The sequence below is a fragment of the Bos javanicus genome, chromosome 13, assembly GCF_032452875.1.
Source record: "Bos javanicus breed banteng chromosome 13, ARS-OSU_banteng_1.0, whole genome shotgun sequence".
In the NCBI taxonomy this organism is placed as follows: domain Eukaryota; kingdom Metazoa; phylum Chordata; class Mammalia; order Artiodactyla; family Bovidae; genus Bos; species Bos javanicus.
Window position 1 is genome coordinate 26,206,443 of NC_083880.1, and position 22,100 is coordinate 26,228,542.

Here is a 22,100-nt window from a genome sequence, read left to right on the forward strand (position 1 = left end):
GTGGGATTTCCCAGGCAAGAATCCTGGAGTGGGTTGCCATTGCCTCCTGCTGGAGACCAATTAGGGATCTGTTGTACTAATTTCCAGGAGAAATGAAAACCAACATGACTTAAGACAGTGACACGATAGGTGGGAGAAAGGGAATGACTTCCGAAGACAATGAGGAAGTGGAAATGACATGATGTTGACAGTGGTGAAAAAGAAGAGTCTAGAATGTTCCTCAAGATTCACACATCAGTGTGATTTCCTGCATGCATCATGAAGCCATTAACAAAGGGGATGTCAAAGGAATGGGTTTGAATGGACAGAGATGAGTTTGGTTTTGGGCATGCTGAGATTAAGTCATTCGTGAACTCTGGTTATAGAGGAGCCAGGTCTGGTCCTCAGAAGAGAGGTCAGAACTAGAGATAGATTTGCATTGTCATGATGGGGTTGTCACTGATGCTGTGAGAATGAACAGGAATCCCAGAGAAAGGGTGAGAAGAACAGGGGCAGGCTTATTGTGTATCACTGAAGAAGAGGTTTCGATAAGAAAGCCCTGGTTCTGTCTTTATCCAAAACTTGAATCACCTGAAAGATTTATATTTTAAGATTCAGGAAGGCAATGTAATCAAATTATTTTTATGTCCATTTGCTCTGACTTATTTATTCTGCTGGTATCAAGAGAACTAATGTTTGAGATGCCTTAAAATAATTTCTATTTACAGCTCTCTGTGAGCCTGGAAGTCACAAAATCTTTGTAAATTTTGCAAGTCTTTGAGAAAAGCCTTCATGAGATGCACTTTCAGACCACAGGCGTATGGTGAGAGTGCCTGCCTTCCAAAGCAGAGACTAAGAAATAGAAAGGTTTGGTTATAGTTCAGATAGTTTTTGAACTGGTTTGGCAGTAATGGGTCAATTCTGTTTTAATGACTACATTTTATTTTCTTGATGGCATACTTTGTCTATGGATTTCCATATATATCTATTATAGAGCTTTTAATATTTTATCTGGCATATGGTCTTCTCATATTAATGATGAGTGTGAGGTTTAAAAATATTCACAGCCTATAAGTTGAGAGTTATGTTTTATTCAGCAAGAAATTTTAGGACTTCAAGCCCAAGAGGCAGCATCTCAAGTAGCCCTGAGAGAACTGCTCCAAGGAGGCGGAGGCGAGGAGGGAGCTAGGTTAAATAGGAGTTTTGCAGCAAAGGGCAGGTAGTTTGAACATCAAAAGATTATTGTAAATTAAGGAAAGCCAGATATCCCAGGTTAAGGGATTGAGCGCTTTTCTGTCAGTGAGAAGATGCAAGAGTCTGGGCTCACTGAAGTCATTCCTTTGATATATACCTCAGCTGTTTGGGGCCAGTATCCTGTGTTTTCACATCCTGAGTTTCCTCAGGACTCACTGGCCCCACGCTGGCGGGCTGCAGTCGCTGACGACTGTGACATCCTTATTTACTGATACGGCAGGAAATACTCCATTTCTCATGGGAGGTGTGAATGTGGCCATTTTAATGACATAACCCAGTAGCGCTGCATGTAGTTATTTCATAATTGATGAGCTCAAATTAAGTTCTAGTCTGTTTTTTAATTGAAATATATTTGACATATAACATATAAATTTAAGGTGTGCATATTAATTTAATACATTTGTATATTTTAGTGATTGCCATTGTAGTGATTAATTAGCACCTCTGTTACATTAATGAATTATCTTTTTTTAACTGGTTAGAATAATTAAGTTCTAGTCATTTGGCAGATTTGATGGTTGTAGTACAAGGTTGTCATCTGTATTCTATATTCTACAATGTTGTCATCTATATTTTATATTTTCTTCCTATATTGGGCTTCTATTAAAATCTGTCTGCCAAAACCAGTTGTAAACAACCAGGTAATGTGAACAGATTCTCATATGAATTGATCTGAATGTTTATCAGCAAATAGATTCATTTTTTCCTATAAGACAAAGAAGCAACTTTTTTTGTATCTGTAGTGATATTTTAAATTGGCAGATACAATAGGGATGATAATACAACAAAATCTTCTGTCAGTTTTAATAATAGCAAGTGAGATTTTTATTGCTCTATTTGTTTCATGATGCCCTTTTAGAAAAAGGCATTTTCCAAGGCCAGAAAAAAAAGTGATTTACCAATTGAAAGGCCATACAAAATGTTATTTCAAATTTAAATATAATTGGAATATACTAGCAAAAACTCACTCATATCAGAATTGAATTCACAAACTTAATGAATGACAAAATTGTTTATACCTAAGAACAGAATCATAATTTAGCAATAGATCTCTAGACACTATTTTCAAAATAATTTTTGAGTGTACTGAGAAATGACCAGGCATGTATGTTTTATACAGTAATGATACATTTTCCTGTAAATAGCATATTCTTAAAGAATTGGATTTAACTTTAAATTTTAATAGATTTTAGGATAAACTAATAGCTTAGCTGTTAAAATAATCCACCTGCAATGCAGGAGACCCCGGTTCAATTCCTGGGTCAGTAAATTCCCCTGGAGAAGGGATAGAGTATCCCCTCCAGTATTCATGGGCTTCCCTGTTGGCTCAGACAGTAAAGAACCACCTGCAGTGCGGGAGACCTGGGTTCAATCCCTGGGCTGGAAGATTCCCTGAAGGAGGGCATGGCAACCCACTCCAGTATGCTTGCCTAGAGAATCCCCATAGACAGAGGAGCCTGGCAGGCTACATATAGTCCATGGGGTTGCAAAGAGTCAGACATGACTGAGCAACTAAGCCCAGCACAATACTAGTAAAGTTTACCCAAAGGCACAGAGCCAGTAAGCAAAACTCAGATCATAAAGACTACAGAGCTTACATATTTAAAAAATTTTTATTTTATATTGGAGTACAGTTGATTTACAATGTTGTATTAGTATCAGGTATACAGCAAAGTGATTTAGTTATACATACATCTATCCTTTTTCAGATTCTTTTCCAATATAGGTTATTAAAGAGTACTGAATATAGTTCCCTGTGCTATACAGTAGGTCCTTGTTGATTATCCATTTTATATGTAGTAGTCTGTTTGTGTTAACCACAACCTAATTTATCCCTCCCCTATCTTTCCCCTGTGTAACTATGTCTGTTTTGTATGTTGTAAGTCTGTTTCTGTTTTGTAAATACCTTCATTTGTATCATTTTTTAGATTCCACATATCAGATCAGATCAGTCGCTCAGTAGTGTCCGACTCTTTGTGACCCCATGAATCGCAGCACGCCAGGCCTCCCTGTCCATCACCAACTCCCAGAGTTCACTGAGACTCACATCCATCGAGTCAGTGATGCCATCCAGCCATCTCATCCTCTGTTGTCCCCTTCTCCTCCTGCCCCCAATCCCTCCCAGCATCAGAGTCTTTTCCAATGACTCAACTCTTCACATGAGGTGGCCAAAGTACTGGAGTTTCAGCTTTAGCATCATTCCTTCCAAAGAAATCCCAGGGCTGATCTCCTTCAGAATGGACTGGTTGGATCTCCTTGCAGTCCAAGGGACTCTCAAGAGTCTTCTCCAACACCACAGTTCAAAAGCATCAATTCTTCGGCCCTCAGCCTTCTTCACAGTCCAACTCTCACATCCATACGTGACCACAGGAAAAACCATAGCCTTGACTAGATTCCACATATACGTGATATCATATGGTATTTGTCTTTCTCTACCTAACCTCACTTAGTATGATAATCTCTAGATCCATCCATGTTGCTGTAAATGGGATTATTCATTTTTTTATGACTGAGTCATATTCCATTGTATATATGTACCACATTTTCTCTAAGAGCTTCCATATTTAATTAGCACATTGTGTGTGATGTTCCTCTTTCTTGAAGTGTGAATAGAGAACTCTGAGCTTCTTCCTGTCAATTTCTTGCTCCCTTTCTTCTAGGGCTCTCTTCATCTTTGCAAAGTAATCAGAAGTAAATGAATGGAAAGTATGGAAATGTCCTTGGCTTCAGTTCAGTTCAGTTAATTTCAGTTGCTTAGTCGTGTCTGACTCTTTGTGACCCCATGAATCGCAGCACACCAGGCCTCCCTGTCCATCACCAACTCCCAGAGTTCACTCAGACTCACGTCTATCGAGTCAGTGATGCCATCCAGCCATCTCATCCTCTGTCGTCCCCTTCTCTTCCTGCGCCCAATCCCTCCCAGCATCAGGGTCTTTTCCAATGAGTCAACTCTTCGAATGAGGTGGCCAAAGTACTGGAGTTTCAGCTTTAGCATCATTCCCTCCAAAGAAATCCCAGGGCTGATCTCCTTCAGAATGGTCTGGTTGGATCTCCTTGCAGTCCAAGGGACTCTCAAGAGTCTTCTCCAACACCACAGTTCAAAAGCATAAATTCTTCGGTGCTCAGCCTTCTTCACAGTCCAACTCTCACATCCATACATGACCACTGGAAAGACCGTAGCCTTGACTAGACAGACCTTTGTTGGCAAAGTAATGTCTCTGCTTTTGAATATGCTATCTAGGTTGGTCATAACTTTCCTTCCAAGGAGTAAGCGTCTTTTAATTTCATGGCTGCAGTCACCATCTGCAATGATTTTGGAGCCCCTAAAAATAAAGTCTGACACCGTTTCCTTGGCTTAAATGTAAATTAATACAATATACAAATTGAATCTACAAATGGTAGAAATACCAGAAAGTTATGTGCTATTGCTTTCTTTGCACGTTTACCCCTTAGGTGATAGGTCTTGCAAATTGGTGGCACCAATTTCATGAGACCTGAGGTATAATAAAAGGTTTATTGATTTTTATCTTTAACACCTTAGTGCAGGTTTCAAATCCTTTGTTATTTATTTATTTTTAGGAAGGTACGATTCTGTTGTTGCTGTGTTTCAGTCTCTAAGTTGTGTCCAATTCTTTGTGACTCCATGGACTGTAGCATGCCGGGCTCCTGTGTCCTCTACTGTCTCCCGGAGTTTGCTCAAATTCAGTTACAATTTACATGGAGTGAAATGCATTAATTCTACAGGGCAGTGAGTTGGACAAATGCATACACCCATGTCATCTACACCTTTATCAAGATGTAGAAGTTTCCATTCGCCCCAAAGAGTTCTCTCTTGCCCTCTCCCAGTCAATCCCTACTCCTTCCTCTCAGATTTCTATCACTGTAGTTTAGTTCTACCTGTTCTGGAATTCCATATAAATGGAGTCATGCAGTGTGTTCTTTTTTGCATCTGACTTCTTTAATAAATACTGTATAGTCTTTGAGGCTGATCTTGTCTGTGTGAATCAACACTTTCCCCCTTCTATTTTAGTGGTATTTCATTGTAAGACTATTGTTATAATTTATATATTCATTTTCCTGTTGGGTGGATATTTGGGTTGTTCTGCTTTTTGATTATTATAATAAAGTTGCTGTGAATATTCTTATATATATATATATATATATATATTTGCAATCAAATGTTTTTCTTTTACCTGTGAGTAGAATTGCTTGGTCACACAGCAGATGTATTTTTAACTTTTATAAGATGTGGCCAAACCATTTTCCAAAGTGGTTGTACGGTTTTAAATTCTCATTTCATATTCCCGTCAGCAATGTATGGAAATTCCCCTTGTTCCAAATCCACTCCACATTTGGTATTGTCAGTCTCTTTAATTTTAGAAGTTTTAGAAGGTATCTTTTTATAGCTTTAATCTTTTCAATCTTTTTGTAAGATTAGAGTTTAATTTCTTTTAGTTTTTTTTAAAAAAATCAGAAACGTTCTTGGGCAAGCAGAGACTAGAGTTTTAAACTGTTCTGTATTGTAAAATCAGTGTATTTTATAGTTTGAAAAAGACTGAAAATTTTAAGTAATAATGTAAAAATTTCCTGTAAGTCCACGATTTAGTTTTTTAAACATTTAATTTCATATACATAAATTATAGTCTTAAACTCTTACATCATAAAGTGTGCCCTCAAACTTTGAATTTTATGACATAATAAAATTCAGTATATCATAGAGTATATCATGATTTATTTTACCATTTTTCAACTTTCTGGGATTTGGATTACCCCTAATTTTGTCCCGACATGAATAATGCTGTGTGTGGAACATTCTTATAACTAAATCTTGTGTATGATGCCGATTACTTCTTTGAGACAACTTCCTGCCAGATCACAATGTTGCCTCATTGTCCTGTTTCCAGTCTTTATACCTCATTGTCTTTAATAGAAATCCCAGAATAATATAAAATCCCACTGCTGCTATCACATGTCCTTATTGTGTGGCTGATAATCCCTGCCTCACCACTAAGATTTGGGCAGTGTATTTATGGTGGATGTTCTTTATTTTAGAAAGTAATGCTTCTGGAAGTTGCTTTCCTCATTAATTTTAGTTGTGATAAGTGTGCCATTCAGGGAGGTACTCTGTGCAGTTAGTGTAAAATGTTGAAACTTACACAGTCTGATTAGTTCTCTGAAACTCCTGTGTCACTGCCTTGTGTGTTACAGTGAGTGAAAAGTGAAAGTGTTCGTCGCTCAGTCATGTTTAACTCTTTGCGACCCCATGGACTGTAGCCTGCCAGGCTCCTGTGTCCATGGAATTTTCCAGGCAGGAGTACTGGGGTGGGTTGCCATTCCTTTCTCCAGGGGATCTTCCCAACCCAGGGATGGAACCTGGATCTCCTGCATTGCAGGCAGATTCTTTACCATCTGAGCCACCAGGGAAGCCCTATATTGTGTGAGAAGTCAGTGAAACTAACATCTGAGGAATGAGTTGATGTGAGCCAGGTGAGGGTTAGGGAGCCTGGTAGAAACAAGCAAGAGTGAGGGAAGAGGATGTGCTCTGACAGCCATAAGGCAGGAGCAGCTGCATCTGTGGAATGAAGAGTGGCCAGGTTGGCTGGAGCATAGTAATCTTACGGGACAGGGTGCTGGACAGGGCTGAGGGGGAAGCAGGGCTCTGAGGTCCAGGCCTCTCACTTGGTTCAAGTTTTTGACTGTTGCACTTTGCTAGAATGTGATAACAGTGACTGATATTAAATGTCCTTTTCCTCCTTTTTTTTTTTCCCCATGCTTTTTCACCTTAAATTTCACTCTGGTAGATATTGGAATTGTGAATTTTCTTTTACATGAAAAATTTTTGTTTATTGCCTTTTTCTCTGGGCTTTACTATTTACATTTTTTTTCTATCTTCACTTTTTTCCCCCATAAATATAAATGTGTACAAAAGGTCAGACCCTTGAGGTGATTTTTGAATACTTCTCCTCTTGAAACTTGTGGTTAAGTACCTTGTAAGCAGACTTTATTTTGGTTGTATTTTATCACTTTTGACCTACTCTGAGTATCTGCCCATCTCTCTCCTTTCATCCTTTTTATTCTTTCTTCTTTCCTTCCTCTTTTGGCATAAGGATTTTCAGTTGATCTTTACTTGAATAATAAGTGAATACAATGTTGTACAAAATTAACACATAAAGAAAAATATAAAAGCAGTAATAAAAGGCCCTCCATTTCCTCTCGCTTCTACTTCTCTTCCCAGAAAATTTGTAGCATCAAGGGTTTGATCCATGCACACACACTCATACTATGACTTTCACTAGTAAAGATTTTTTATTTAAAAATTATTTCTAAAAATCTTTGAAGCTTTTTTTCTGCCTGTATATATGTATTTTTCTCATATTTTAAAGAGCTTCATTATATCATGTCATATGGCTGAACCAGTAAAACTACTGGTATATTCTCTGTTATTGATATTTCATTTGTTTCAACTTATTTACTAGACATTATACCATTAGTGCTTTGGTAAACTTTCTTGTGCATATATTTTTGTGCAAACGTGCAAGTAATCCTTAAAGACAAACCCCTTTGTGTAGAGTGGCTGGTATAATCAAGTACAGACACTTAAAATGTTGATATTTCAAAACTGCATTATCAAGGGCTTTATCTATTTCTGTTTCTATGAGCATGAAAGTGCCCATTCCTAGAATTCTAACCAGTAACTGATATTATCAGTCTTTTTAACTTTTTCAGCCTAACAGATTAAAAATGAGATATTTTAAATTTCTATTTCCCAATTACTTGTGAGAGTAAGTACTTTTTCTCATTTTTATTTCTGTTTGTATTTCTGCTTTGAATTTCCTATTCACAGCAGGGTTGTGATTTTCTATTTCACATGCGTCTTTACATTTCAGTGGGAGGTTAGTAAAGGTTGCTTCAGGAGCTGCTATCCAATGCTATTTTAAATGATAGCTTTAAAAGTTGGATTTTGAAAATGATAGGGGCAAGGTTGAGCGATATCATTATGTAATGTCAGTTTCATGGACAAGTTCTTCAGCCCCATTAAACCTCAGCTGCCTCATTTATAAAGTGGGAATAGCAATAGTACCTACTACAAATAGTACCTACTATTTGTCATGAGGGTTCAGTATTTTTGTGAGGGTTAATTAATATTATATGAAGTGCCTAGAATAACAGCTGGCACACAAATTCAACTGACATCATTGTTATTGTTGTCACTGTTGTTACTCCCACTTTTATTATCAATGTTTGTGAACATGAGATGTGCCTTTGGGGAAAATGCCACGGAAGGAGCGACTTAGCACTGCTGGATACACTTTCGGGTCCCTGTGCTACCCAGTTCTTGATTTATTCCCCATTCTCCTCAGTTGGTATTTTCATTCCCAGAATTTATGCATTTATATCTCTTTCATGATTTTAAAAACGTGGTCCAAAAAGAAACAAAGAGGAAACTATAGTAATCGGGACATATTTATGGGGGCGGAAGGGAGCTGCTGTTCAGGACCCTGAAGTCGCACGCGCACACTGTGCTGTGAATCCTGTCACATGATGAAAGCTGGGTTTCAGAGGCACCTGCCGCCTTATCCAGCTTCTGCTTCAAAGACAGAAAGAAGAAAGGGAGGCAAACCTCTTCGTTTAGCCTGCCCTCAGCAAAGGCTTAGGGGATTTTCTGAGGCACAGATATGTGGAAGTTATGGTTATTTAGACTGACTCCTGATGGAATTTACATGCACAACTGGGAAGAAAAGGCTTAACTACTTCTTTAAAAAATCTTTAACAGAAGATAAAGGTGATGGGTCCCTTTTACTCCTGAAAGGAACCTCTGCATTCCAGTTTCTGATTGAATGAATGTAGGTACCTTGGTCTGCTTCCTTATCAGAACAGTCTCAGAGGAAACAGTCACTGCCAGTGAGGTTTGGAGCCACCAGTGAGGCCCAGTGTGCAGACAGCTTCACTCTTAACTTACAGAGTTCAAGATCTTTGCCTTCAGGCATTAGGTGTTGACCATATACTTGGTCTTCCAAGTCCTATTTGGAGGAGCAACCATTAAATTATTACTCTAGCACTCTGATTGGTAGTTATGATATCCCTAAGAATGGGCAAGATTTAAGGCATGGAAGATATTACCAGTTGGGGATTAGGAGGAATAAGGGAATTCCTTTGAAATATATGCCTGCCTTGAAGAGCGCAGGCCTGGAGAGATGACGGAAAAGATGACATGAAGGTGTTTGTTGTCTGATGCAATGAGATGAAGGCAAGAGTGAATACAGAGGAAGGCAGCTTTGAGAAAGCACAGAGCATAGTGACCTCACCTACTCCTATCTCCATCCATCCCATCAGCCCCACCCATTTTACCCTGGACCTAGAATTGGTAGAATGTTGAACTAAACGTAAAGAGATGGTTTCTTCTACTTCTCTCCTCTCTCATTTTTTCTTCCTCCTACCTCCTCTTATTAAGATTTTCACGGTTTATAATAATTTCTCTGCGTTACAGAGGAGACTGTGGATTAAAAGTGAAAAAATTTCCTCTCCACTTGAAAGAGGATCAACCTGCATGTTGCTTTTCAGATTAACCATTTATTTAGTTACCTGCAGCTCAGCTGGTAAAGAATCCGTCTGCAATGCAGGAGACCTTGGTTCCCTTCCTGGGTTGGGAAGATCCCCTGGAGTAGGAATAGGCCACCCACTCCAGTATTCTTGGGCTTCTCTGGTTGGCTAAGGGAATAGCCAACAATAAAAAAATAAAGAATCTGGCTGCAATGTGGGAGACCTGGGTTCGATCCCTGGGTGGGGAAGATCCCCTGTAGGAGGGCATGGCAACTCACTCTAGTATTCTTACCTGGAGAATCCTGATGGACAGAGGAGCCTGGTGGGCTACAGTCCATGGGGTCACAAAGAGTCAGGACAGACTGAGTGATTTAGCACACACAGCATACTTCTCGTTCATTACTTAGTGAGATGGTTGGTCAACAGAATTTGGAGGGGATTCTGGAAAATACCAAATGTAAAAGCCTGGTACCTCAAATGATAGAGTCTGCAATGCAGGAGACCTGGGTTTGAATGCTGGGTCAGGAAGATCCTCTGGAGAAGGAAATGGCAACCCACTCCAGTATTCTTGCCTGGAAAATCCCATGGATGGAGGAGCCTGGCAGGTTACAGTCCATGGGGTCACAAAGAGTTGGACATATCTGAGTGACTTCACAAAACCAATATTTCATAAAAACCACTTCTATTTCTACCTTGTATATTTTATATGGTTTGACTACAAAAGAGATTAATCAGTTACCATTAACCAGGATGGGAAACATGAAGAGAAAAACAGATTGGAGAATGGAAGAATTTAGTTTTTGAAATCTTGAAGTCATTCAGTTGGCTGTTTTACAGCCAACTGAAAATAGGGGGCTAGAGCTCCAAAAAGAGGTTTAGGCTGAAGATTTGCAGTCATTACTTTTAAAAGCTTCAAATATCAATTGCTTATAGAAAACTGCTTTAGTAATAGTTTAACCTTCAATGAAGTTAAACACAATTGCTTTTTAAAAAATCTATTATGTTGTAAAACTTTTTCTAATTTTTGGTTTTATAACATTGTTTTAATTTTTCAGTAATTATCCACTGTCAAGTTTCTGCTTGTTCTTAATTATTTCTCTTGTATCTTTTTCAGTTGATAATCTAATCCTAATGCACTTGTATAATACATTTTAGAGCAAAGAATAACTAATGGGATCCAACAGAGAGAAGAGAGAAGACTAATGAAAGGAAACCTCAGTTAGTGTGACCTTTTTGAATTCTGTATTGAAGGGTTAGCATTTATTTCTAATTAAAACTTATGAACTTATTATTGAAAATCTTTCATGAACCACATTCAAAAATAGAAAACTCTAAAATATCAAGGTAGTTATTATACATGTTATGATTTGCTAATAAACATTATGACTAACTGAAACAGCAGATTTTAGTGAAACAAATGGTTAGAATTGTCAATCAGAATGTAAGCAGGATGTTAGTTAATTAATAAGACTCCCATTTCCTTTCACTTTGTCTGTTGCTAAACAGCTTTGGGTGATACACTGTACGTGGACTGAATTTCATAATACCCATTTTTTCGTTCTTCTTAGCGCTCCCAAATTTGGTGAAAATCAGATCCAATTTACTTCGTCTACACTTCAAATATTTATACTATTTTAGCGATTGAGTTTTTAATTCTTTTCTACATCACCTTTACATCTAAATAGCACTTGTTTTCCACGACACTTTTATAACCTGCCTCTGTTTTTGCCTGTCAGATATAATACTGCTATTTTTTTTTATTTTTAGTTTTTTTTTAATTTGGACCATTTTTAAGGTTTTTATTACATTTGTTACAATATTGCTTCTGTTTTATGTTTTAGATTTTTGGCCAAGAGGCATGTAGTATCTTAGCTCCCTGACCAGGGATCAAACCCATACCCCCTGCATTGGAAGGTGAAGTCGTAACCACTGGACTGCCAGGAAGTCCCTCATACTGCTATTTTAAACTTCTGAACTGCTTACTCTTCTTACAAATAGGGAGCATCTCTTGCAACTGTGTTAAGTCATCTATTGGTTTATTCACTGAAATGTTCATCATTTTTCTTTGTATATTTGTAAATGTCTTGTCAGATGGAAACTTTTTGGGTCAGTGTGGAGTATAAAATAAGGAACATAAACAAGTTTTAGAATGTTTAGACTATTTCCAAATATTAGATACAGTATGAAATATTTCTTTGTTTTACACTCTGTCTAGTTATTCTGTGCATTTCCAAACATGCTTTGGAAGATAGACAGTGTGTTAAAGACAAGCTTAACAGTTCTAAGCAATTCTGTTCCCATTCTCACAACTTTTTTCCTGTTTAAGAAGCCTGGGAAGAGCTGATGTTGTCCAGCTAATATCTGATGAACTCTATTGCCTATGTGTGAGCAGTAGTATTTTAAAGTAGTCACCTTACAGATCACAGTGTTCAAAATACAAAATTAAAATAGAAATCTGAGATTAGAAGTTTTAAATGATAAAGAAAGATTGCTTAGGTCTGTTGATACTTAGCAATCAAGTGAAACCGAGCAATAATTTGTCAAGTCTCTTGAATTTCTCTGAGTATAAAATATTCTTAAGTTTAAAAAATGACTTATGTCACACTAGATGATACTTGAGTTAACCTCAGTGTAACAAAGATTGATATTTGAAAAAGTATTTTGTCTCGTTTCTGTGAAATTTTAAAGCACTTATTATTTTATGTTTTAATTATCATTCCATTCCACTTTCATGAGGAGGAATTTCTTTCAATGATCTACTTTTTATTTGAAAATATATCCATTAATCTCAATAGCTTTTAATCAATAATGGAAAGCTGAGCAGATGACATATTTTGCTTTATTAATTTATTGCCAGTTAAGCAATCCTTTTCAAGGCAAGAGTCTTTGTAATATTTCAGTCTGCACCACTCACTTCCGTGTGCTTTTTTGACACTTAGAGAATTCATCTCCATCTTGTGATATATGAGTTATTATATTTATTAGTATTGAAGAAAGGAAATTGGAGGTTGCAAATCAATTACAGAGAAGTAGCTGCTGTTTTTGCAAAGAAGCTATGGGAAAAATGAGGACAAATCAGGACATGATGGTCCACAGTTTGGGATTGCGTTCCAGTGGCCTCTTGTCGGGGGAGGGGCTGACTCGGGGGATGATGAAATCTGGTAGGAAGTGCTTTGGACATAAGCACAGAAGGATGAGCTTGACTGAGTAGAAGTGATCCAGAATTTTCCTTCTTATGTGTCTAACTTATTCTGCATCTCTGCAATAGCAGTTGAGTGTCAACAACTTAAGTGAAAATCCGGCACTGAACTCCCTAAAGATGAGACACTCGGGGGACACTTCTAACTGCATTATGTGAATCAAAGCAAAGAGAATCGGTAACTGTTTCAAATCTTGCAAGAGCAACCAGAGATGTTTGTGCCCCTCAATAAATGGTGAACCATAACTAATAAGGAACTACTGGTTATTTCTTTTTTCACATTTATAAAATATCATTGACTTTTTCTTTATTTAGTGTGCTATACTATTTTAAACAGTATGAAACTATATATTCATTACTCTGAATTTTATTTTGGGTAAACTTATTTTTCTAAAAGGTCTTAAACAGCACCACTGCATATTACCATAACATACAAAAATGGACTTTCTTGTGAATCTTAGAAATTAAAATAATTCTTAACTAAAGCCATGTCATAGTTTGTTTTAATGTTTTCATAAAACTGTCAGAAATTTTACATCAACTAGCCTCCTTTAAAAATAATATCAGGGGTGGGGCCAAAAAAAAAAAAAAAACAATAAAAATAATATCAACCAAATTCCTTAATTGTAGCTCATGTTTAAATATTCTAATAGTGCTGCATATTTTTGTTAGTATACTATAACATACAGTCCTGTTCCTTTGGGTGAGAGGATCAGATTGGATACACAGAGGAAATCACCCTGACGTGGGACCAGCAGCTCTGGATGATGGGACCATGTGCTGTCTGTCACTCATCAGCTAGAGTGGGCTTAGGTGTGTTGACCCCACCTCTTACATCTGTCCATAAAGACTGATGAGCTTCCATTGACTGAGAACCTGCTCTGTGTTGGGCAGCATGATTACAAATCTTCATAGCAGTCCTTCAAGGTGGGCATCACCATATCCTTTCATAAATGAAGAAGATGAGGCTCAAGCAACTTGCCCATGGTCACATAGCAAATGAGCAGCAGATGCTGAGATTTCAAACCATCTGGATATAAGCCCATGTGTTTTATTCCACAGATTTATAATCATCTGAGTTACTTATATTTCAGTTTTGGAAATCACTATCCTGACCATTTTTTTCTCCTTTTCTAAACCTTTTTTTTTTTTCTACTGTTGTGAATTCTTCTGAAAAACTACTATTGATTTTTAACTAACCACATTTTGAGCAGTTCTTCCTTGACACAGTTTTCTAAATCTGATTGGTTTTTCAGTGTTTCATCACAGATCTTCTTAAGACAAACTAATTGTACATAGTCTGTCAAACTGGATGTGTCTGTTCTCATCCATTGATATAACTGTAAATAAAATTATTGAAAATAGCATTCTCATACCTCTCAGAGTGAGGATTCTTTTTAGGTTCACCTTTCACATCTTGTCTCCAATTTATTGTGGTCTACTTATTTCATCAGGTAGTTGTTGGGTTTCATTTGTGATCTCTCTGTCTATGCTTTTCTCTATAGAAATAGACAAATCAAAAGAAAACGTGCAGCTTGTGAGACTATTCTGCTGTCAGAATGGCTAATTTCTTTCTGTAAATGATATACAATTATAGAGTTTTGGTTTATCACCCAGAGCTGTGCTAGTTTGTTCTTTGCAGAATTGAATTCTCTTGCTTTCTTATATTTTCATCCTACATCCTGAAGTCCAGCTGTATAAAAAATGTCTTCATGCTCAGAGGTTCCTTTTGTAATGGAAAGAGACTTTAATTGCTGCAAGGCTGAAGGTATCAGCTGTGATCAAAAATAGCTGCACTGTTTTAGCAAGATATACATTAATTGCCCCAGTGGTTGAACAATTATAAATGAAGGAGTTAGCCCCTATAGGATCAAGAAAATAATTTCGAGCTATTTTAGTTATTTTTAAAAGTTCTGACTTGAGCATTCTTATCATCTTATTACTTCCAGTAACTCAGCTTCCTTTCGGTGCTTACATCCTCAGCAAATCCTGTGACAAGCTATGCTTCATCTTATGCCTCTGTACTTTTGTATCTGGAGATTATGGAATTGAGAAATTGACTTTGACATAATTTTATAAAATTAGTGTGGTAAGATTAGCCTTTCTCTTTTGTCTACAGATCTGATATCTGACTGCTGTAAACCTTCGTAGGTCAGTTCTAAACGTTTAAGAAATGGGGAAAGTGGAATGGAGTGGAGTGAGGTAGAATCTGCCCTCATCTGTTGTAAATCCTGGAATGATATTTATTAAGCTGTCTGAAGTCTAAGCCAGAGTTAGGCTCACTTAGCTTCCTAGGTTTATATTTACCTATAAGTATCATATTGCTTGGTCATTTTATGCATGTTGTCAGTACTGAATAAAATGTATTAAGTAGATATTATTAGGAAGGGCTTTGTTTAGAATTCTTTGCATATTGCAATGCCCAGTGGTAGAATTTTCTACTAGTTGTGTTGACACATTTTACATGTTTTTTTTCATTTTATTTATCTAATTATTAAAATACATATAGCAATACATGACTGTGTCTCCAAAGAAAGTAAAATATTTCCAGATAAATTGATCTGTCCTCAAATATACTTCTCCAGGGGAAGAAAGTACATTCTTGTCAGTTTGGCATGTATCCCTTCAGACCTGAATTTGATATATTTATATATTATATATATGTATATACATATAGAAAACATACAGTTTTATATAAATGTTTAATACAAATATTATACTGTATAAATATACATATATTTGTAATAATATTTATATAAATCAGTACTGTATTATACTATTCAACATACTGTATATTGTTTATCATTTTTCAAGAAAATTTTTCAGAGTTTTCCACTTAGCAACTCTGGTTAAAAAGAGTTCCATACCACCATTTCTTTTTTCTTTAAAATTTTTTAACATGAACCATTTTATCAAAAAGTCTTCATTGAATTTGTTACAATATTGCTTCTGTTTCATGTTTTGATTTTTTGGCAGTAAGGTGTGCAGGATCTAAGTTCCCCACCAGGGATTAAACCCACACCCCCTGCATTGGAAGGTGAAGTCTTAACCACTGCACCACCAGGGGAGTCCCCCGTACCACCATTTCTATCTCAGGCAAAACTGTGAAAGAGATGAATTTTTTTCTTGGCCTCTGTTATTTTGTTCATTATCTTTTTTATCCATTCTTGTTTTTCAATCCATCCTCTCTCCTTCCTTATCCTATCACTGAGACACTAAGGAAAAGATTCCTGCCCTTGATTTGAACTTAAGTCACTGTATTACTTACAACATGTGTATTAATCTTTAGCATCAAATACAAAATAAAGTACTTTGTTCCAGTTAAAAGAGCTTCTAGTTACCAGTAAGTCAATGTGGAAAGGTTTCAGGGAGCATGAGATTGCTTCTTTGTCCCTGAAGTTCCATCTGTTGTGTACCCACTCTTTCAGTGAGGCCATAAAACCAACTTTGCCCGAGTGTTAGGGGAAAAAGAAACCAAAGCACAGATTTTGTACAGGCCTTACATCTGATTATGGAACCATTTGTTTGTTTTTAATTTTATTTTATTTTTAAACTTTACAATATGGTATTGGTTTTGCCATGTATCAAAATGAATCCACCACAGGTATACACGTGTTCCCCATCCTGAACCCTCCTCCCTCCTCCCTCCCCATACCATCCCTCTGGGTCGTCCCAGTGCACCAGCCCCAAGCATCCTGTATCCTGCATCAAACCTGGACTGGTGACTCGTTTCATATATGATATTGTAGTTATTTCAATGCCATTCTCCCAAATCATCCCACCCTTTCCCTCTCCCACAGAGTCCAAAAGACTGTTCTATACATCAGTGTCTCTTTTGCTGTCTTGTATACAGGGTTATTGTTACCATCTTTCTAAATTTCATATATATGTGTTAATATACTGAATTGGTGTTTTTCTTTCTGGCTTACTTCACTCTGTATAATAGGCTCCAGTTTCATCCACCTCATTAGAACTGATTCAAATGTATTCTTTTTAATGGCTGAGTAATACTCCACTGTGTATATGTACCACAGCTCTCTTATCCATTCATCTGCTGATGGACCTCTAGGTTGCTTCCATGCCCTGGCTATTATAAACAGTGCTGCGATGAACATTGAGGTACACGTGTCTCTTTCAATTCTGGTTTTCTCAGTGTGTATGCCCAGCAGTGGGATTGCTGGATCATAAGGCAGTTCTATTGCCAGTTTTTAAAGGAATCTCCACACTGTTCTCCATAGTGGCTGTACTAGTTTGCATTCCCACCAACAGTGTAAGAGGGTTCCCTTTTCTCCACACCCTCTCCAACATTTATTGCTTGTAGACTTTTGGATCGCAGCCATTCTGACTGGCGTGAAATGGTACCTCATAGTGGTTTTGATTTGCATTTCTCTGATAATGAGTGATGTTGAGCATCTTTTCATGTGTTTGTTAGCCATCTGTATGTCTTCTTTGGAGAAATGTCTATTTAGTTCTTTGGCCCATTTTTTGATTAGGTCATTTATTTTTCTGGAGTTGAGCTATAGGAGTTGCTTGTATATTTTTGAGATTAATTGTTTGTCAGTTGCTTCATTTGCTATTATTTTCTCCCATTCTGAAGGCTATCTTTTCACCTTGCTTATAGTTTCCTTTGTTGTGCAGAAGCTTTTAAGTTTAATTAGGTCCCATTTGTTTGTTGAGTTCCAGTTTATAATTTGAAATCACAGGCTCCTCTACCCAACCAGAAGGAAGGTAATGAAGTATTAAGATTGTTTAATACATCCACATATAAAGGAGACAGATTATTTGCTCTTAGAATATGTAAAAGTGTGCACCACTACAACTGTTATGAGATAATGATGGTTGCAATATAGCTAACAACCCACTGGCCCTAAAAAAAAGAACTTTTATGTTTTCTACCATCAGGCTTTTGGCTCTTTTGGAGTCATTTTGGATCCCAAGCCTTAGAACAATTTTTATGGCTACTTACATATAACTCTGGTTTTCAAATTCACAATCCTGCTGATGTTTTCTACCTTGAGGAATGCATACCTACTTATTATATGTCAGTCATGATGCTAGCCATTTTTGTGTACTTCATATTTTATTAAAGATGTCAGACTTAATATGGCAAAGATTAGGATACCCATTTTACACGGGAGGCCTTTGAAGTTCAAGATCACTTAACTAAAGTGGTTGTTTCATAATTCAAACTGAGTTAATGTTAACTGCAGTGTCTGTTTTTTCCACTAAGCTTTACAGCTTCTTTTTATATCCTTCATTTTCAAACAATATTGTGTAGATTTTTTTTTATAAGCAGTCTTGCATTGTGTTTTGGACTCTCACTCTAAATTAGTGTCATTTTGGAGCAAGTTTAAAAACTAAACTATGGAGTATTCATAATTAGATATGAATGTAATTTGTTGTGTTGAAAATTCTGTCAGCCAAAACCCATTTAAAGTCTTGCTGATAGAAGTTTTCTTTTCACTAAGAGCATCTGCTAGCTAAAATAATGACCAAGAGAGAGAAGCCACTCAAATAATCAAGTCTGTTCACTGACTAAACTGATTTCTCTGTTCCCAAATTCTTAGATTAATGAAGACCCTGAGTTGTTTTGAGGGATTACATAAAGAGTTCTATGCCTAGTAATGTCTTCCCAGTGTTTTGAAGAGGAATTAGAATTTTATTTCTCTGCCCTGTCCAGTTATCTGACACTTTTTTAAAACTTATTTATTTTTGATTAAAGAATAATTGCTTTACAGTATTGTGCTGGCTTCTGCCATACATCAGCATGAATCAGGCGCAGGTACATATATGTCTCCTCCCTCTCAAACCTCTCTCCTACCCGATCCCACTCCTCTAGGTTGTCACAGAGCCCTGGTTTAAGTTCCCTGAGCCATACAGCAAATTCCCAGCGGCTGTCCATTTTACCTATGGTAGTGTATGTGTTTCCATGCTGCTCTCTCCTGACACTTTTTTTTTTTTAATGTAATGGACTTGTAGTTTAGCATTTCACCTTGTTTTTGTTGTTGCAAAATTAATTTAACTACTTAAAAGTATTTCCCTGTTAAAATATCATATTTACACCTAGTGGAAATGGCAACCCACTCCAGTGTTCTTGCCTGGAGAATCCCAGGGACCGGGGAGCCTGGTAGGCTGCCGTCTATGGGGTCGCACAGAGTCGGACACGACTGAAGCGACTTAGCAGCAGCAGCAATGTGTCTATATATTTTACGTTGCACTGAGCGAAAACACCAGAGAAGGCAATGGCACCCCACTCCAATACTCTTGCCTGGAAAATCCCATGGACGGAGGAGCCTGGTAGGCTGCGGTCCATGGGGTCACGAAGAGTCGGACACAACTGAGCGACTTCATTTTGACTTTTCACTTTCATGCATTGGAGAAGGAAATGGCAACCCACTCCAGTGTTGCTGCCTGGAGAATCCCAGGGACGGCGGAGCCTGGTGGGCTGCCATCTATGGGGTTGCACAGAGTCGGACACGACTGAAGTGACTTAGCAGCAGCAGCAGCACAGTGAAAACACAAGTGCTCTAGAATGACCTGTTTTTGTATTCTTAACTGGTATCTTTACTCTGCATTGGTATTTGAACTCATCAAAACAAAATGTATTATTCTAAATGGGATTGTTTTTTTTGGTCTTGTATTTCTTGTCACAATTCTAAGCATTTTGCTTTGCAAAGATAATGCTGTTTTGAGTCTAACAAAATATCTCAAGATTATTGAGTATATTTATGCTTAGCAATGGAGAACGAAATGACAACCTACTCCAGTATTCTTGCCTGGAAAATCCCATGGACAGAGGGGCCTGGTGGGCTACAGTACGTGGGATCACAAGAGTTGGACACAGCGGCTAAACCACCAAACCACCACTACCATGCTTAGCAAACTTTAAATAATCAGGAAGTATATTTGAAAAATCAACTTATTCTTTTGAATTTTGAGTGAATAATTTAACTATTTCACAAGGTGAGATACCTCTGGTTTTCAATGTGATTTATGTTATTTAAATAGTGAAGTTGTTACTGAGTTTTGGAGACTGTGTTGTGACATGGTGGGAGATGTACCATTGAGACACCAAAAGTTGTACCTATGTTTGCTTTATCCACTGGAACCACTGCTGAGGATTTGTGAAATGGTTTAGTAATAGCATTCAGAAATGCATTTGTCGCTGATGTTTCAGAAACACAGGCAAGATTTTCTGTGTCTGGGCATTTCTTATTTTGGCAGGATCTTCTAAATAGTGATTCAAATTTTAGAGGACAAAATTCCATGAAGCCCCTGGCAATATCATTAAGTCTACCCCCACCTTTACAGTCAATCTTACTGCATGTTTCAGTTAAGTTTGACTGTCTGAAATACAAGCCAATTTCTAATTATCCACCCCTGCTTGAGACGTTGTCAAGAATGCTGTTCTGCTTGAGGCATTGTCACAAGAGCATATATTGTTCCATGCCTAGAAATGTCAGTTAATATTGACAGTTTTATTTTTGTTATTTTTTTCAGAGCATCAGGGCATCGGGCCTTATCCTGTTGGAAACAATCCTTTTTGGGTCTCTGCTTCTATACTTTCCAGTGAGTAACATATTTTTAATTGCATTTTTAAAATAACCATTTTATTTTGCTGTATATGTATATTTGCTTGTATATACTATATTGTTTATATCTGTGTACAAATTTGTATATCTGTAATTATATTGTTTACTGTATAAATGTAGATGTAAATGGCTTTACAGATATTCGAATCCTGGCTCTTACCTATTGGGTGACCTTAGACAAGTTGGTTAGCATTTCTAAACTAACCTTGGTTCCTCTTGCAAAATGGTGCTAATAATACTTTTCTTCCAAAATTTGTAAGAAGCAGTGAAGTGCTTAAGTGAACTCACATGAAAGGCATGCTTGGTATATACATATAAATACTGGTTTCCTTCTTCTTCCTCCCTACTTGAATCAGAACCAGGAGACACACCAAGTAGTTAATGCTGATAATTTCCAAGTGGTTATGTAGAAAAATAAACAGAGTATGAGGGCAAGGACTTTGCCTTGTTCATTGGACTGTCTTCTATGCTTCCAATAATAAAATCTCAAATATTTGTGAAAAATAAAAAAAATAAATAAATAAACAGAGTAAATGTGTGGGGTACTAGTGGTGTAGATAATCATAATCTAGACCTTCCTATCACACTAGTTATTTATCTGTAACCAGAAAACAGTATTGATGCTACTGATTCTATTCAACCAACTTCTGTCCAGCAGTTCTTTGGTTAGTGTCATTTCTCCTGCACAAACCTGAGTTCTGTGAGAGTGATGGCCTGTCTCCTTGTGGCTCACTGTTGTGTGTGCAGCACAGACCTAGTGCCTGTCTCCATAGTGGAAGCACAGTAAATATGCAGTGAGTGAATGGACGAGGTTACACGTGCATGCGTTTAAGAAATATACCCTAAAGTAGTGACTGTTGTCCTGTTGAAATAGCCTGCAAAGAATCTCCTTGATTGTAGAAGACCAAGAATGATAGGTCTTATTCTTTAGTTAGTGCCTACTAGTTTTTAGCTAGGCGTTAAAACGCTTCTTAACATTATTTTTAGGTGTTAGTAAATTTGGGTTCATTTTTTACTTATAAGATTCATACTTATTCAAATCCAGTGGCCATAATAAAGGATATGGGTCTAAAATCTACAGAAGAATTTTAAAGCCTTTTAAACAGAAGAAGTAGTCTAGAAAAGAAGGATGTTGGAAAGAATAGTAAATATTAGGCTGCTAAATATTCAAAGCAGTCATTAGAGACCCTTTCATTGACTGGAATCCAGTTTTGAAAACCATCTAATGGACCTGTACCTGTGACATCAACTACAGAGAAAGAGAGGAGAAAGATATGGAAACTTAAGGAGCACAAAAGATAACACTGATTCTACTTGACAGTTCTGTTATGCCTAGGAGGAAAAAGGGAAGAGAAGACTTACCAAATCAATCCTGTCCAGCAGGAACCTTAGGATACCTCACTGTGTTGACTTCATCTTTAACTAACTGTCTGTTTCATTTTTCATAACATAAATTCTTTCTTCAACTTCTTGAAATATTAATGGGTAGCTCTCCAGTTCATGCTGTGTACCTTGGTTTTAAATAAGTTAGTAAA

At 37.1% G+C, this 22,100-nt stretch overlaps 1 protein-coding gene across 1 annotated transcript in view; it reads left to right on the forward strand.

The window, feature by feature from the left end:
* Positions 1–22,100, forward strand: part of GPR158 (G protein-coupled receptor 158) — a 300,295-nt gene that overhangs the window by 192,541 nt on the left and 85,654 nt on the right. The window contains exon 5 of the mRNA XM_061436038.1: positions 20,474–20,542. Coding sequence (XP_061292022.1) covers positions 20,474–20,542 — 69 coding nt within the window. The remainder of the gene's footprint in view (positions 1–20,473; positions 20,543–22,100) is intronic.